The sequence below is a fragment of the Coregonus lavaretus genome, assembly GCF_964263955.1.
Source record: "Coregonus lavaretus genome assembly, chromosome: 3".
In the NCBI taxonomy this organism is placed as follows: domain Eukaryota; kingdom Metazoa; phylum Chordata; class Actinopteri; order Salmoniformes; family Salmonidae; genus Coregonus; species Coregonus lavaretus.
This window is the reverse complement of record NC_139990.1, coordinates 7,738,460-7,756,633: the sequence shown is the minus strand read 5'-3', so window position 1 is coordinate 7,756,633 and position 18,174 is coordinate 7,738,460. Positions and strand designations below refer to the sequence as shown.

General features: G+C 44.0%; 1 protein-coding gene across 1 annotated transcript in view; it reads left to right on the top strand.

Moving 5' to 3' along the window:
- The first annotated feature begins 6,471 nt into the window (after positions 1-6,471).
- The window catches only part of LOC311112509 (tax1-binding protein 1 homolog A-like), a 41,419-nt gene continuing 29,716 nt past the window's right edge, over positions 6,472-18,174 (top strand). Inside the window, exons 1-7 of the mRNA XM_084155642.1 lie at positions 6,472-6,557; positions 7,298-7,517; positions 11,126-11,228; positions 12,839-13,029; positions 13,135-13,293; positions 15,679-15,827; positions 17,138-17,228. Coding sequence (XP_084011768.1) covers positions 7,326-7,517; positions 11,126-11,228; positions 12,839-13,029; positions 13,135-13,293; positions 15,679-15,827; positions 17,138-17,228 — 885 coding nt within the window. The 5' untranslated portion in view covers positions 6,472-6,557; positions 7,298-7,325. The remainder of the gene's footprint in view (positions 6,558-7,297; positions 7,518-11,125; positions 11,229-12,838; positions 13,030-13,134; positions 13,294-15,678; positions 15,828-17,137; positions 17,229-18,174) is intronic.

Sequence of the window (18,174 nt, the reverse complement as noted above, 5' to 3'; positions counted from 1 at the left end):
CCAAAAATAAATAAATATAATAATAATTTTTTTTTGTAAATTGGTTATCCCACTGGCTATAAGGTGAATGCACCAATTTGTAAGTCGCTCTGGATAAGAGCGTCTGCTAAATGACGTAAATGTAAATACACAAGAATGTATGCACGCATGACTGTAAGTCGCTTTGGATAAAAGCATCTGCTAAATGGCATATTATTATTATTATTAAAATGTTTTGGCCACTGAGCAAATTCCAGGTCTGCTGAGCACAAACTTGAACATTATGAAAATTCTGTCGCACGTTTATTGTGAACACTGAGGGTGTACCCGCTTTAAGTTACAGTTATAACAGTGGCCATTTGATCATAATGTAGGCCTATCAGAGTGGCCTACCATAAAAAACAATGGAGAAAATGCATCCCATAACATTTTAACATGGAAATAGCAGTTATATCATTCAGCCTACAGTAGCAGCCAATGTGTGTCCAATGTAGTCCTACATTCCATTAGACTTTTGGAAAAAAATATGCAGGGCTTGACATTAACCTGAGGTGACTGAAAATGTGTTGTTTGATGCAAGAAACCACTTTACAAAATAAAGTTCATTATTATTCCCATACCATTATTACAGAGAATCAGACAAATGCTACCCTCTGCCTATTGGCTACTTAGCTAATTCAAGCCTGTCTCAAAATACAACATTGCCCCTTTAAGACAGAAAAATTTGTCTTTACCTGACATGCTTTTCAAAGATGGCTAGAAATGCACACATTTTGTGCTCTTATAGGAAGCAACAACTCCCCCATTGCTGACTAGAAATGAGCTATAACTGGTGCAAATAACTCACTTACTAGCAAATAATATGAAAATGTGCACACGTGGCTACATGCAGCTCTCGCTTTGATCTCAAAATAAGCGCATCTACTCGTGACCACTCATGCTGTAAACACAGTCCAGTTCAAAGTGAATGGCACAGATCCATGACAATGGTCTATTTGCATATAGGGATACTGCAGCTCTGATTGGTTATGCCGCACCGGTCTGTAGAGTATGGGCTGAGTCGTGCCTGTCAATGCAATAGAATCCTACTCCGGTGCGTTCTGCCTACAAGAAAATCTCTTGACTAGTTAATTTTGTTTCGGTATGTTGCATTGAAAGTGGCTAATATTGGCAATTCCACAGTAGTGGGAAACTTTGATAATGTTAACTAAAGGGGAAAAGGCATGGCGTTTGCAACGCCAGGGTTGTGGGTTCGATTCCCACTGGGGGCCAGTATGAAAAAAAAATATGCACTCACTAACAGTAAGTCGCTCTGGATAAGAGCGTCTGCTAAATGACTAAAATGTAAAAATGTATCTTCTTCCTGGGGTGCTTTTGTTAAGAGCCCTGACGCTTGCTCTAAACGTGAACATGTATCACTTGCGTTACAGTTTCGGAAACATATCTTTCATATCAGGGAGAAATAATAATTTAAAAAACAACACTTAAATTACTACTCACCTTTATAGGGTTAGGGTTCCCACATGGTCATATCTCCATGTTTCAGCGCGTTTATGGAAGACAGGCGACCACCTGTGGTAACTAGCTAACTAGCATGCCTCCGAACACCTGTTTGTAAAGGAAGAAGGCTGCCAGAAACATGTTGTAACTGAAAAATACTGTCGGCTGCAACTGTGATAAAACCGGTTAAAATACTGTACAGTAAGAGTATATTTTGCATTTGTGAAATTATTTTGTTGTGATATGAAAGTAAAGGGCTTTATGTTTCTAGAACCATACTGCAATTGAGAATCGATTGACGTTTAGATGCCAGCCTACCTCTGAAAACAACATAAGGTCCTTGGACCTTAAGGAGTAATGGTAGGACACTTCTTAATAAGAGTACATTCTTGGGCTATGACATAACAAGAGAAACTGCACACAGATGCACTACCAAATTTCGAAATTGCACCTTGTGTATTCTACCATTTTAATGCTCAATAGTGTCAAGTTGCGTCAATTCAAATCTAGTATAGGAACAAAAAGAGGTCAATACACGTCTTCTAAAATAGACTAGTATTTTAATTAATGCAAACACTTGAATGGTAAATATGATGTTCGTATATATGGGCCCACTGAAACACCACGCAGGGCAGTCAGAGAACTGAGCCATTGTTATAAGTTCTTCTTTAAATACTCTGACAGAGATAGTTCCCGCTCCCTGCTGGGCCTGTCAGAGTAGAGGCTGGGTGTGGTTTAAACTTACCCAACCTATCGATGGCGCACAGGCTGGTCCCAGCCCCTTGGTGCTTCACTGTTGCCGGGCATTAGTTGTTATCTTTACAATTTGTCTCGAGTCAGCAAACTCAGACATAGTTTGTTCTTCTTTGTAGCAGAACACATGTCCTTGAGCGGTTTAACAAAGAGGCAGTGTGTGTGTGAATCACAAGTCTGTCTCAGCCTACCCCCTAACGGTTCCTCACATTAATCACAGCTTGTTATGTTAAACAATCTATATCAGTACAGCACAAACCTATTATGTTTAATCATTAATGTATTCTTTCTAAGCTAGGCATCACATCTAGTTATAAGAAAATAGATCCCCACAATAGTAAATTGAGACTGACTGAGTTCCCTGCCTTGCCATAAATTAAAATGATCAGGCTTGTGCAGGGATGCTGGTAGTTACTACAGTCACGAATAACGTTGGGTTCCATCCAGTTGGTCGCATGAAGAGTCAAGGAAACATGATTTTACAGAATTGACTGATAGGGATGTGAGATAGAGGAGCGTATAGCCATGTCCATTGTTACAAGCTGTCACTGGAAATCAGTTCATGGTTAAAATTGACGTATTTCATGAACGTCAACTTGGGAGGAAATTGTATTTAACTAATGCAAAACAAAAACACAGCGGGTAACCAACTGTTCAGAAGATATGCAGAAAAACCGCCACTCACATACCACAAATTCTTATCTAGGATGTATTTTTCGGTTGCATTTTCTGTTATTATGTACATGCACACCACGAAAAAGACGGTGAAAACATGTAAACACGTTACCGACTGTCACGCCCTGGCTCTGGGGACTCTAGTATGTTGAGCCAGGGTGTGAGTTTTCATATGTTTTCCATTCTAGTTTAAGTATTTCTATGTTGGCCAGAGTGGTTCTCAATCAGAGGCAACGAGTGTCAGCTGTTGCTGGTTGTCTCTGATTGGGAACCACATTTAGACAGGCTGTTTTCCCACAGTGGTTGTGGGATCTTGTTCCAAGTAGGTTGTGTTTATCTAAGGACGTCACGTTATCGTTTTGTTGTTTTTGTTCGTGTTATCTTATTTAATAAATATGTTCGCAAATAACGCTGCGCATTGGTCCTCTGTTCCCGACGATCGTGACAGAAGATCCCACCAAAACTGGACCAAGCAGCATGTCCAGGAGCCATCGCCAGGGGAATCGCTAGCGGATCTCCGTGGCAACCTCGACTGGGTCAAGCCTAGTGAAGAGCAGAGAGGGTGGACTTGGGAGCAGTGGAGGAAGAGTCTCGACTGGGTCAAGCCAAATGAAGAGCAGAGTGGTTGGACTTTGGAGCAGTGGAGGAAGAGTCTGGCGAGAGATAGGGAGGCTTGGTCCACGGGGAGGAGAGACACCCAGATTTTTTTTAGGGGGGGGCTCACACCGTGGACGACGGGGCAGCAGGAGGCCGCGATGGAGCGGTCCAGCAGGTTTGCAGAGGAGGCCGCCAGGTTAAGGGGGCCACTGGTCACAGAGGAGAGGGAAAGTGTAGAGGCACGGCGAGAGGTACTGGGGTGTGTTACCAGTCCGGTCCGGCCCGTTCCTGATCCCTGCGTAGGGCCAGTGGTGTGTATCCCAGTACGGTCCGGCCTGTTCCTGTTCCTCGCATCGAGCCTGTGGTACGTGTCGTCAGCCCGGCCCGGCCTGTTCCTGCTCCCCGCACCAAGCCTATGGTGCGCGTCGCCAGCCCGGCCCGGCCTGTTCCTGCTCCCCGCACCAAGCCTATGGTGCGCGTCGCCAGCCCGGCCCGGCCCGCTCCTGCTCCCCGCACCAAGTCAGTGGTGCGCTTCGTCAGCCCGGTCCGGCCCGTTCCTGCTCCCCGCACCAAGTCAGTGGTGCGCTTCGTCAGCCCGGTCCGGCCCGTTCCTGCTCCCCGCACCAAGCCTATGGTGCGCTTCGTCATCCCGGTCCGGCCTGTTCCTGCTCCCCGCACCAAGCCTATGGTGCGCGTCGCCAACCCGGCCCGACCTGTTCCTGCTCCCCGCACCAAGTCAGTGGTGCGCGTCGCCAGCCCGGCCCGGTCCATTCCTGCTCTCTGCACCAAGTCAGTGGTGCGCTTCGTCAGCCCGGTCCGGCCCGCTCCTGCTCCCCGCACCAAGCCTATGGTGCACGTCGCCAGCCCGGCTCGGCCTGTTCCTGCTCCCCACACCAAGCCAGTGGTGTGCGTCGTCAGTCCAGCACAGCCCGTGCCTGTTCCACCGGTGCCTGGTCCGGTACCGGTCAGCTGCTCCACGCCGGAGCTAGAGCAATCCGCTCCACCAGTGTTCAGTCCAGCTCCGGCCAGCAGGGCCAGACCGGACCAGGGGTACTTTGGGGGGTTAGAGAGGGAGTGGGGATCATGCCCGGAGCCGGATCCGCCGCCAAGGCGGAGTGCCCACCCGGTCCCTCCCCTGTGGTGTTTGGTTGGCGCGGTCGGAGTTCGCGCCTTTGGGGGGGGGGGGTACTGTCACGCCCTGGCTCTGGGGACTCTAGTATGTTGAGCCAGGGTGTGAGTTTTCATGTGTTTTCCATTCTAGTTTAAGTATTTCTATGTTGGCCAGAGTGGTTCTCAATCAGAGGCAACGAGTGTCAGCTGTTGCTGGTTGTCTCTGATTGGGAACCACATTTAGACAGGCTGTTTTCCCACAGTGGTTGTGGGATCTTGTTCCAAGTAGGTTGTGTTTATCTAAGGACGTCATGTTATCGTTTTGTTGTTTTTGTTCGTGTTATCTTATTTAATAAATATGTTCGCAAATAACGCTGCGCATTGGTCCTCTGTTCCCGACGATCGTGACACTGACAACCAGGTCGATATGTTTATTACACCTTTGCAATAGATTCCGAGACCCTCTGAACAAGGCATCCATGCTTATTTCCCCTTGACCTCGGCGTTTATAGGGTCATGTCTAATAAGAATACAGCTTTTGTCAAATTGACGTCAAAAGTTGTTGCATTTTAGCTAACCCTGACGGACCCTAACCATTTTCCGAACCTTAGCCTAATTATCCTAACCTGCTACGTTAATTATCCTAACCTGCTGCGTAAATTCTCCTAAACCTCTTCGTGAATTTTGACAAACGCTGTATCCCTTCTAGACAAAAACCCCTTCACAATGTTGACAGCTGACAGCCAGGACTAAAGGGGAGTTGGTCATGATTGAGCGCTATTTGGACCACTCACGAATCTTAGCTGAGCGCAACAACCAATGGGAAAAAATGTAAAGGCGGGACATCCTGTGTGTTAATATCTTAACCCCCCTGTACAGGACATTGTTTGTCAGGTAATGCACCATAACGTTGGATGCCAGCCGCCGATAAACCCCACTTAAGAAGAAGAAGAAGAAGAAGAAGAAGATTGTTTGTCAGATACAGTAATTAACTGGTCTCAAACGCTAACAGCAATGTTTTGAGTGCAGCCTCTTCGTTTGATACAAGATTACTGAATATAACGATTAAAACTACTCAAACGCAAATCGTTTGTGGTCATTAACATGTTTCAACATAATATTTTCGGATAAGGGGAACCTTGATTACGTTCAATCAACCATAGTTTGCAACCATACTTTCTAAACATGCTGTGCAAATGTAATAGTTCCGGCAGTAATATTTGCTATTACCCTAATTGATGTGCATGCTCAGTAGAGTAATTTGATTTAGGCTATCAAATGTACTTAACGTTACAGTGGTGTAATGCAGTGGTTCCCAACCAGGGATACTAGGACCCCTGGGGGTACTTGGCCTATCCACAGGGGGTACTTGAGAAGACTCATGAGACCATAGGCCTAGTGGTAAAATGCACACAAGGGGGTACTTCAAGGGTACTCTGGGCAGAGCAAAATTCAGTTGGTGGTACAGTAACCGAAAAAGGTTGCGAACCACTGGTTCTGTGTGTCTTTTTGGTGAATTCATGCCCGTATCTCTATCAAAATACATGCAGAGACTCACTCCGTCATCACTCTGTGTTGCATTCGTTTCGCTCTATTCCCAGTGAAAATATGCAGCAACTGTGCAAATAACCTGACATTTGCCAGAGATAGCTACTAAATTATAAATTATTCATAAATTATAAGCATTGCTTTATACTTGCAAATAGATTGTTTTGAGGCATCACATCATTGGAATTTGCGCGTGGGACAACTGGAATCTCTCTCCTCAGCACCACCACCATCCCATCCCGGAAGTGACACCATCAGTTTTCCCATTTCAGGAAGAGCATCAGCATCTTCAATGCGTTGACAACGGAGGTTGAAGCCGTGACCACAACCGCGTTTGGACTGTCACATTTTTTCTTTTAAAACACAATTTGTCGCAGTTTGGATTCATAAGACAGGTAATGAATCGATTCAAGCGGAAACAATAGCTGTTGTTGTCATATTGCTAGGGGATTTGGCCTGCTAAGACATATAGCTAACCCTGAGGTTATTGCTAGCTAGCTAGCTAGCAAGATAAGCTAGCTTGTTGTCAGATCCGCTTTAGCCAACGTGACGTTAGGTAGCTACAAGGCCCTTGCAGGTTAATGCGTAGATATCTTAATCGATCCAGTTGTCAATGAACATGATAGTTACGTTAGGGAAACGTTATATATACGAACAGTATAGCTAGCTAGCTAATCATCTTACATGTGTTTGTGTCAGATGCAGGCTCTTGGAAAATGTCAAGAGAATATTAGCTAGCTACCTAGCTATAGTTAGCCACTCCCCGTGCGCCTGTGGTAAGTGACACCTGTGCTGGCTGTGTTGTTAAATTTGTTCGTCCATGTTTTGGCACTCACGCGCTTCAACTCTTGGCAGCCTTTAGTGTGTTTTTTAGTTGACATGATCTCATGCAGTCTGACGTTTGCAATATCCTTATTTCAACATGCGTAGGCAGGCTTGGAATTCTTCTATGTTACATTTCAGTTCACTGTAGCCTTCATTTACATTTTATTGTAAATGGGTAAAATGTCAATTTGATAGGTGTGTGTGAGAGAGAGAGGGGGAGGGAGAAGGAGAGGAGAAAATATGCATGCCCAACCAGACATTTTTTCATATCCCTTCCCTATATTCTCTGTCTTAATTATTTTCCCTGCAGTTCGGACAAATGAAGTGACAAACAGGATATGATGTCATCGTTCCAGGTGGTGGGCTCTTCGCCCAGCAGTGTCATCGGCGTCATGGAAACATCAAACTTTGCCCATGTCATCTTCCAGAACGTTGGGAAGAGCTTCCTGCCCCAGGAGGCACTGGAGTGTCGCTACACCCTCACCTCCTACATCACCCCCAACCCCAAAGACTGGGTGGGCATCTTTAAGGTACAACCTACCCTACTTACAACCCACCCCAAAGACCAGTGGGCATCTTTATTAAGGTACACCCTACCCTATCTACACCCCACCCAAAGACTGGGTGAGCGACACTAGATCTCGCTTAGCCCTGCATCAGTACTTCTCACACAGTTTGGTGCATTGACTCATCAGAAGCTATTCAGTCATCCTATGCAGTCATCACAGGTCCTAAATGTAGCTTCATGACCCTCCAACTAAAAGATCATGTCTTTTTTGTTTTACTTTCTTTCATCAACCTGATTCTCTTCTCTCTATTTCAGTGTTTTGGTTTTTGCCCTAACGTTACACAGCTGATTCAAATTATCAAAGCTTGATAGTGCTAGGGCAAAAACCAAAACGTGCACCCCTTGGGGTCGCGAGTACAGCTGGCCTATTTCCTTCTACAGATATTTTTCCAGTAGCTGTGGTGTGGTTATTAAATATACAGAGGGAGGTGGGAGGAGGCAGGGAGAACAGATAGGTTTTGCTGGGGGGTATTTTCTGGTCCGTCTCTCTGGTCTAACCAGATATTTTTTTCTATTTGCACACATCCTTATTTCTTTCTCTCTCTTCCACCTCTCCCTCTCTTGTTGCCCTCTCCCTATTTCTCTCTCTTCTCTTTCATCAGGGCCATCAAATCTCACACTGAATTAACAGGAAATGTGAACGAGGAAACCTAATGTCTCGTAAAGACACAAAGCAAACATTTATCATCCTTTAAGAAGTTACTTCAAATCCACCCAGCTAAATTAAAAAGGAATATAGATGGTGGGTTTATTTGGAAAATGTAGATTGGAAAATGTAGATGGTTAATCTGCACTAATGAAAACTGTTTCATGGTGAAGTGTTGTGTGTGATAAAGAGTGTTTATTTCCGCAGTTAGAGGTGGTAGGCTTTTCACATGAAAAGCTTGGCATGAAAGAGTGAAACTCGGTCACAGGAGAAATTATCAAAAACCGTCAGTTTTTCAACCCAACACTCCTCCCTCCCTTTTCACGCTTTTATCTTCTCCTAATGCTTGTCTCTTGTGCCATGACACTAACCCCCATCCTCCCTCCCCCCGTCTCTCGCTGTGTGTATGTGTGATTGCACTACTGAGAGAGCTCCAGACACATACATCTAGCACAGCTGCTTGGGCACTTACTCACACTACCCTTGACACACACACACACACACACACACACCCTGAGGCTCGCTGACACACAATATGTAGGTTAGGTACAGGCTCCCCCTACTGGCTATATACTGTCATTGATACTTTCTTCCAAAACCCGGGTTTGGTAACACAGGGATTGGTATTGGCAACACAAGGCCCTGATGATACCATGATAATAGTCATACACTTAACACACTTACCCATGTATCAAACAAAGTAAGATTGGAATGAGATTTTAAGTTTTTAGACATATTGTTTTCTAATGCAATTATATGCATCAATGCACTTGGATCAGCTCTTATGATGTTAAACACACACACACACACACACACACACACACACACCTCTATAGCTCTGAAAAAGCCCCTGATTCAGGAGGTAGTGGAGTTGTGGCATGTAGCTGGGAGAAACCCGTGCAGTAAGAGTGTAATTAACATGTCATCGGACCGCGTGCATACACCTCTAAGTCATGATGGATGGAAGCTTCGTCTGTGATTATTTTATAACATCACTCCTGAGTCTGAACACTCCAAACCAAACTCCAGTCACCTGCAACCTGCAACCCTCCACTATACAATTAGCAAGTAATTTATGTGTTTAAACCTCCCCATAGATCAGTGTTTCCCAAACTCGATCATCGGGTAAACAATCTAGGCCTTATTGCAATTTGACTTGTGATTTAGAGCAAAACACTTGGGTGAACTGTTGGAATCATGGAAATAGAATAATAATTCTAATTCTATAGTTAGAATATAATAGTGAGCACTTTGAATACAGTGTTTGACATGACAACAAATAAAAAATGCCAGGTAGGAGTTATTGTGACAGGGTAGAAACCAAAGTGTTGACAAGTGTTTTCTTGGGGACCCTATAATCTTTGGCTACATTTAATGTTTTCTCCTAGCTACTTCATGTAGCTAACATTCTTGCTTCGTGTATTACTCTTTGATTTAGAAGATACCGTTGCACAAAAAAAACATTCCCCTGTAGGTCTATGCCATCACTGGTATTATCAGGCTGTATAGCTAGTTAAGTTTGCTCTGACTCAGTACATTATTAGCTAGCTAGCGATTAGCGTTAGCGGCTAACAAGATTTAGGCCCAACTTGCTAAGAAAATAAAAACTAGCTGTTTGCAGATGTAAGAAACACAAACTAATAGTGTAATTCTAGAACGCTAGTGGATTTACATTAAGAAGGAAAGTGAAAACAGCATCGTCGTCATCAACATTGTTGCATTGACCATGCAGACTGAACGCAAGTGTCTCGTGGTCGAGGAACAAATCCTTGAGTGACGGGGCAGGACTAGGTCTGTGTGGAAAGCGGCATGGAGAGCGAGAGAGAGGAGAGGGATGACTCAAGTAGCTAAGTAAATTATAAAAATGGACGTTACACACAGCATATCACATTTTAACAAACCAAACATTCAAATACCGTTATAGAAGGTCAAGTAAAAACCCAAACCGGTCTGTGCATCAACACCGGTATATGGTAATAGACAGTATACTCAGCCCTACATCAAGGTAATACTGGCCTGGGGTGTAGTTCCATAGGATGACTCATGTTGAGTAAATTATGGTCTGTTTCAGTAACTCTCAGCCAAGGCCGTCTCCATGGAGATCTGGTCAGAGTGAATGCCCTCTCACCTGAGTTTGAACTCAACACTAATTTCGAGTATTTAGGAGAATATGAATATTTCATAATCTTGTTAGGTTTTTTTGTTAGAGAGAGAGAGAAGAACAGAGAGAGATGGAGAAAAGGAGGGAGAGTGATTGTGTATGACAGTTTTACGGTGTATGGTTAGTTATGATGTTCTGTCGTCTCTTCATCAGCCGTCACTTAACAACACGACATTCATATCATTACATCTCTCTCCCGCCATTTAGAAGTATGTGTAAAATTAGCACCTCTTTCTCTTCTGCGTCTTCTTCCGTTTTAAACTAGGCTCTGCTGCTCCCCTCTGTCAGCCCTTACACACACACACACACACACACACACACACACACACACACAGGCTCATTTGCACGCACACACACCTTCTCCAAGGAGAGAACTAGAAAGGATTGAGGGAGGGATTGGGGTTTTAAATAAATGTATATAGAACATTATTTTGGTTTAGCCTACTCTTAAAATATAAAATAACTGGTGTGCATGATGTAAAACGAACTGATTTGATGCTCTCATTAACCCATCTTCAACTTTGGCTTTCTTTCTATCACAACTCAGCTGGGATATAAATGCTTTTTACTTCTCGGCTGCTGGGCTGTTTAAACTTGTTGATCTTGCTTTGTGCAATACCACTCTTGTATTATGATTAACAAGGTACGTAACAGGTATTTGTGAGATCCTAGTCTTGTTGTGTGTCCTGTGTTGTTGTGAGAACAATATGGTAGTGTGTGTGTGTGTTTAGCTGTAACCTGTCCTCCTGCGTTGGGTCTGTAGGTGGGTTGGAACACAGCGAGGGATTACTACACGTTCCTGTGGTCTCCCATGCCGCAAGACTATCAACCTGGAAGCACCGTACACAGGGCTGTGGTGTTCCAAGGTACACACACAGTTTACATTTACACACACACACACACACACACACACACACACACACACACACACTGTACATGTACACACACACACTGAGCATGGGAAGCACTGTGGTATACTAAGGTAACCCCTGGATTTAGCAGTCCCTGTATTAAACCAGCTACCTTATTTTATTGATGGAACAGAACCGTGGTCAGAGACTTGAAAACCTCTCTCCCTCTGTAGAGATATTACACACACACACCATGGAGGGCCGGTGAACTGGTTTTACAGGAGCTGACATGGTCAGATATGACACAGTGAAAATATGAGCCCACTGTGGTGTCAGTGGAACTCTGCATATGTTTATATCACAGACCATGATCTTTACCTCAAATACAGTGCAGTTGAATTACTGTACTTTTACTCTGATTGTAACTCTGACCTTTGATTGAATTAAGTGTTTACTATGAGTTTAAGATGTAAGGTAGGGAAGATAAGTGATATATATATATATATATATATATATATATATATACATACATTAGATTTATACAAAGTCAGGATTCAGCCCATGGACTGTGAACTGCCGACGTTCACAATGCCTCTCAGAGTGCTGATCTAGGTTATTTATTTTTTTAGATCATAATGCATATGATTATATGCACAGGGGGGACCAGACATATGATTATATGCACAGGGGGGACCAGATCCTTGATCAGCACTCCTATTTAGGGATGGGCACAGTTAATCCAATATCCGAACGGACGTTAGTATTCGATTACTTGGGAGAGTATTCATTTTTGAGGCTTTGTCTAAAAGTCAATAAAATGATCTATGTGATATTGCTACATAGCCTATAAGGACAGAACATTATAAGTAACATTTAAATAAAACAACAGTTTCATGACAGTTGTTAAGAGTGTGCCCCATTAAAAAAAGACGCACCATTACCCTAAACACTTGTTTCACACGTGTAGCTTGTTGTTATTGTCGGTCAATCACAGCGGCGCTACAGTCAGAGGCTTCATGTGAAGTGGAAGATTTCTAATCAATGCAAAATGGAATTAAAATTACGGAATTCAGTTGGCTAAATGAGAAGGAGTAGGCTACAATGATCAACCAACAGGTAGGCTGTTGTTTAATATGAATGGAGTTGATGTAGACAAGGATGGGAAGCGCAGGCAAAATAGCCTCAATTAGCCTTGCTACTTTAGCTAGCTAGCTGGCTAACTTAGCTGGCTACTGTAGCTTCTTTACAACGATTTGATGTAGTCAACAGGCACTACCAGATGGTATGATAGATGAACTTGTTGCTTCCATAAGTTATCTAACTAGCGCAAGTCGGTTTGGCTACTTTCTCTCTCATGTCCCCCCCACATTCTGAAATTGCATTTTTGTCCCCCCCAGTTTTATCTTACATTTACATTTACGTCATTTAGCAGACGCTCTTATCCAGAGCGACTTACAAATAGGTGCATTCACCTTATAGCCAGTGGGATAACCACTTTACAATGTTTTTTTTAGTTTTTTTTTTTTAAACAAACAAAACGCAACCAATTCACCTGACGATACGGTCTCATAATGCCACGCTGCACAACCTTCCAAACATTCTCACACTGTCTCCTCCCTCCGCAGGGTACTATGTTCCCAAGAGTGATGGGGAGTTCTATCAGTTCTGTTACGTCACACACACGGGTGACATCAGAGGCGCCAGCACGCCTTTCCTGTTTCGCCCGGCCACGCCCACCGAGGACTGTCTCACCGTTACCGAGGACGACAGCAACTCAGACATACTGGTGGTGACCACCAAAAGCAGTGTGCTGGAGGTACACACACACACACACACACACACACACACAGCGAGAGCGATACAGTATAGCCGTCTAAATGTTACCAGTACACAGTCTCCTCTTCTCTCCTCTGGTGAGCAGCAGCGTATAGAGGAGGCGCAGCAGGAGCGCAGGGAGCTGTTGAAGACCATGCACCACCTGCAGGAGGAGAACCAGCAGCTGCAGGAGGAGCACAGGAGGCTGCACAGAGAGAGGGAGCAGGAGAGGGAGACCTGCAGCCTGCTACGCATACACAACCAGGTGAGGAGGGGGGACGAGAGGAGAGGGAAATACTTAGCACAGGAGACTGTACAGAGCGAGGGAGCAGGAGAGGGAGACCTGAGTGCCAGTTCCTATTCAGTGATCACAGGTTCAAAACATCAACATTTAGGAAGTTTAAGAATGATCTGTGTCCATAGTTGAACACACATAACAGTGTGTGTGTGTGTGTCTCTGTGTGCACTATGTATTTGCACAGAGTGTGTCATATTTTTCTTTTGTTTCGTGTGTGTGTGTATGTATGCCCGTTTCTCTGTCCCTCGTTAACGAGCTGACTCACTGGGCCCGGATGCTAACTGGACGCGGTCTCCCGGGCATCTGGCATCAGGGCAATGCCATCTCAACCACAGAGTGAGCAAATATGACATCAAGGCCACACACAGACTACTACTCCTCCCCCCACACACACATTCTAATTCACACCCACATACACACACTCAAGCCCCCTTACACACACACTCACAATGCCACCCACTTGCAACCTCTTTTAGAATGCGTGTGGAATGAGAGACAGTTATCTGCAAAACCGCCTGAGTGAAAAAACGCCCTGCACAGTTTAGGGACTAAGATGACTCAGTCACGCCATTGTACAAGGGCACTACTCTCTCTCTCGCGATCTCTTTCTCTATCGCTCTCTTTCTCTCTCATCTTTCATCTTAGTACAACTGCTGAGAATGACTTCAATTTTGTAATTTATTTTAAGTACCATTTGGTGTGTTGTTCAGTGAATAAACATTTCCATATGACTTAACCAGCAAAGTAAGATTTAACCCACTGAAACTAGAAGAAAGAGGGGGAGGATTAAAGGAGAGAGGAGGAAACTGTCAGGGGAGAAGGTTGATGATATGGAAACAAAACCAGTCTCTTACTGCCCCCTGGTGCTTTTTCCTAGTGTGTGTTTTGTTTTAGTATCCTTATGGGGACCAGAAGTCCTCACAAGGATAGTAAAACAAGGCTATTTTAGGCTTAGGGGTTAGGTATAGGGTTTGAATTAGGGTTAAGTTAGGGGTTAGGGAAAATATGGTTTTGAATGGGAATCAATTGTTTGGTCCCCACAAGGAATGTATGAGGGCGGCAGGTAGCTTAGTGGGTAAGAGCGTTGTGCCAGTAACCGAAAGGTCGCTGGTTCTAATCCCCGAGCCGACTAGGTGAAAAATCTGTCGATGTGCCCTTGAGCAAGGCACTTAACCCTAATTGCTCCTGTAAGTCGCTCTGGATAAGAGCGTCTGCTAAATGACCAATTATTATTATTATTATTATTATGTAAAACGAATGTGTGTGTGTGTGTTAGACAGCTTTGAGAGATGTCCTACTTTGCTCTTTTTATGAAGTACTAAATCGCTGTAAATAAAATGTACACAGATTATTATTATTAATGTTGGATTCTTCATTCAACAAGGGTTTCTCTTATTAAATAAGTGATGTGTGTGTACTCGTGTTCGTTTGTGTAGTACACAATAACATTTAGAGTATATTCACCATGGCCCTATAGTGCAGCACTGATGAAAATATCCTTTAGCTGGACCATGAAAACGTAAGTACATATTTTGCGGCTGCTAATTTTACGACAACACGTTTTATAAGGTCTTTATGCGCTGCTAAAGTGCCTCCCAAACGGCTGCAGTTAAATCATACAGTCATCCAGGGAGCCAGAGGGCTGTACCTGAACTACACATGACATCTGGGTGTGACACTGTGTGTGCAAATATTATATACTACACCTGTATATTTGTGTTTGATGGATGTGCTGTATCTGTCTATCTGATGCACAAGTGTGTGTGTGTGTGGGTGTGGGTGTGTGTGTTGAGAGATGGAGGGGTGTTTATGTAGGCGTGCTGGTCTGTCAGGTGCAGTGTGCTGTGGGTGAATTAATGTCCTACTTCTCAACGTGTTCCAACAGGGGAGATCACTGGCAGGACCAGGTACAAGATACAGGATATATAGTACGCCAACTGGCTTCCTCTCCTTGTCTCCTCTTATTCAGAACATTAGGATGGAAAACTACGCTGTGCTTTTGAAGGGAAATGGGCGGTTCAATGCCAGACATTCATTATCACACAGCATTTTGATAAAGGAGGGTCTAACTCAGGGATGTCAAACTCAATACAAAGCCAAGCATCTACAGCATTTCCCCCCTCCCTTTTACTTGATCGATCAATTAAGGTCATTGATTAGATAGGAACTCCCCACATCTCGTTGTCCAGGTCTTCATTGAACACAAATTGAGAGGAAATGACAAAAACCAGAAAACACTCAGTCCTCCAGGAATTGAGTTTGACACCTCTGGTCTAACTGGACAGACCGACAGGACCTGTGATTGGTTAACAGTGTGATTGACAGCTGAAGCTGCCTGTGGTATGGTTGCAGGAGCTGCTGCGCTCCTCCCAGGGCCTGTCAGAGGAGAGGGAGGAGGTGAGGAGGAGGCTGCAGGAGGCCACAGACAGGGTCAGACAGCTGGAGGAGGACCTACTGGGAGTCACACAGAAAGGACTGCAGAAAGAGACCGAACTGGACTGGTGAGGAGGAACGCACACACCAGGGTTTTCATTAGGAAAATGTGGCACTGGACATTTGGCCGGCAACATTTTAATTTACCGGGCATTTGAGAAATCTGCCGTACCCATATGCATTGGGTGTGTAACCTGATTAGGGCGTCCACCCACACTGCTCAGAATGACAGAAATCACATTTTAATTATGGTAATTCATATTAACAGAACATGCAAGTTGAGCATGCAACGATGTGTGGTCCTTCATACCGAATTCTGATGTGCACTTTGAAGATGTTAGAATAACTGTCCACATTTGCTTTTCCTCAGCCAACAAGACGAGTAACGAACAGCAAAATCACTAGCCTATGTCAATCCTCAATCCCCCATAGTAGAAAAGTTTACCTATTCTATTGGTCAGCTTGTCGAGAAATAGCCTATTCCAAACAGACTCTGGAACAGTTGTGGGAAGATAGAGCTCAAATTCATCCAACCAGTAGGCCAGAAAGTTTCTTAAAATGTTGATAAACTATTATTTCTTCACATTATAAGCACAGCATTGCGCACAAGGCAGTAGTCTACACGCAAATGTTTGTTCCAATTAGCAAATAACACCTTTGTCAAACACCGCACATGGGAGCGGTTTCATGTCACAGAGATGAAAATATCTGTAAGAAATTTTAGGAAGAGATCTAATAGGCTACTTTGAAGCAAGGTAAGACATGCCTCATAATATGTATTAAAACATTCAGGTTTCAAACAATTTAAGTATGCGTTTACAAAATGCATAGCCTACTGCCTCCAGCCCATTGCCAAGTGGTGTGTGACGCGCTGATGAAGCCTGCCTTCTGTTGCAGTTTGAGATTCTGCAGCAGCAGCTCTTGCGCTGTCGAAGAGATTTTCCACTCAAAGGCGCTCTATCTGTATGCTGTAGGGGTGTGATAAATACGATCCATAACGAATATACTGTAGACCGATAAGCATGACCAATCAAATGTATTTCCATCTATGAAGAGGATAAAAAGCATTATTTCGCAATGGATTTTTTCTTCTTCTCCCGGCCTGGCGCCAATTTTAATTATCTGCTTTTTTGTTGTTTTTTAAGGCTAAAAGCCGGCTATTACCAGCTAACGGAAACCCTGCCCCCCCCCCCCCACACACACACACACACACACACACACAGCTAGACTACTGGGAGTCACACAGAAAGGACTGCAGAAGAAAACTAACTGGACTGTTGATGAGAAACACACCATAGATACTATACTCAAATGACATACAGTACAGAAAACTAGAGAGAACATTATTGGTATTAATGAAGTTGTTGTTGTTGTCCAGTCTGAGAGACAGGTTGGAGAAGCTGACAGCAGAGAGAGACAGTCTGGAGACCCAACTGAAGAATGAGAAGGACGAGAGGGACCTCTACAAGGTGAGAGGATACACTGTGTGTGTGTGTTCATAATGGTCTGTGTGTCTATAATGGTCTCTCTGCGTCTGTGTGTCTATAATGGTCTCTCTGCGTCTGTGTGTCTATAATGGTCTCTCTGCGTCTGTGTGTCTATAATGGTCTCTCTGTGTCTGTGTGTCTATAATGGTCTGTGTGTCTATAATGGTCTCTGTGTCTGTGTGTTTATAATGGTCTCTCTGTGTCTGTGTGTCTAATGGTCTCTGTGTCTGTGTGTCTATAATGGTCTCTGTGTGTCTAATGGTGTCTCTGTGTCTGTGTGTCTATAATGGTGTATCTGTGTCTGTGTGTCTATAAAGGTCTGTGTGTCTATAATGGTCTGTGTGTCTATAATGGTGTCTCTGTGTCTGTGTGTCTATAATGGTCTCTCTGTGTCTGTGTGTCTATAATGGTGTCTCTGTGTCTGTGTGTCTATAATGGTCTCTCTGTGTCTGTGTGTCTATAATGGTCTCTCTGTGTCTGTGTGTCTATAATGGTCTGTGTGTCTATAATGGTCTCTCTGTGTCTATGTGTCTATAATGGTCTCTGTGTCTGTGTGTCTATAATGGTCTCTGTGTGTTTGTGTGTCTATAATGGTGTCTGTGTGTCTATAATGGTCTTTGTCTGTGTGTCTATAATGGTGTCTCTGTGTCTGTGTGTCTATAATGGTCTCTCTGTGTCTGTGTGTCTAATGGTATCTGTGTGTCTATAATGGTCTCTATGTGTCTGTGTGTCTATAATGGTCTCTCTGTGTCTGTATGTCTATAATGGTGTATGTGTGTCTATAATGGTATCTGTGTGTATGTGTGTCTATAATGGTCTCTATGTGTCTGTGTGTCTAATGGTATCTGTGTGTCTATAATGGTGTCTGTGTGTCTATAATGGTCTATGTGTCTATAATGGTCTCTCTGTGTCTGTGTGTCTAATGGTC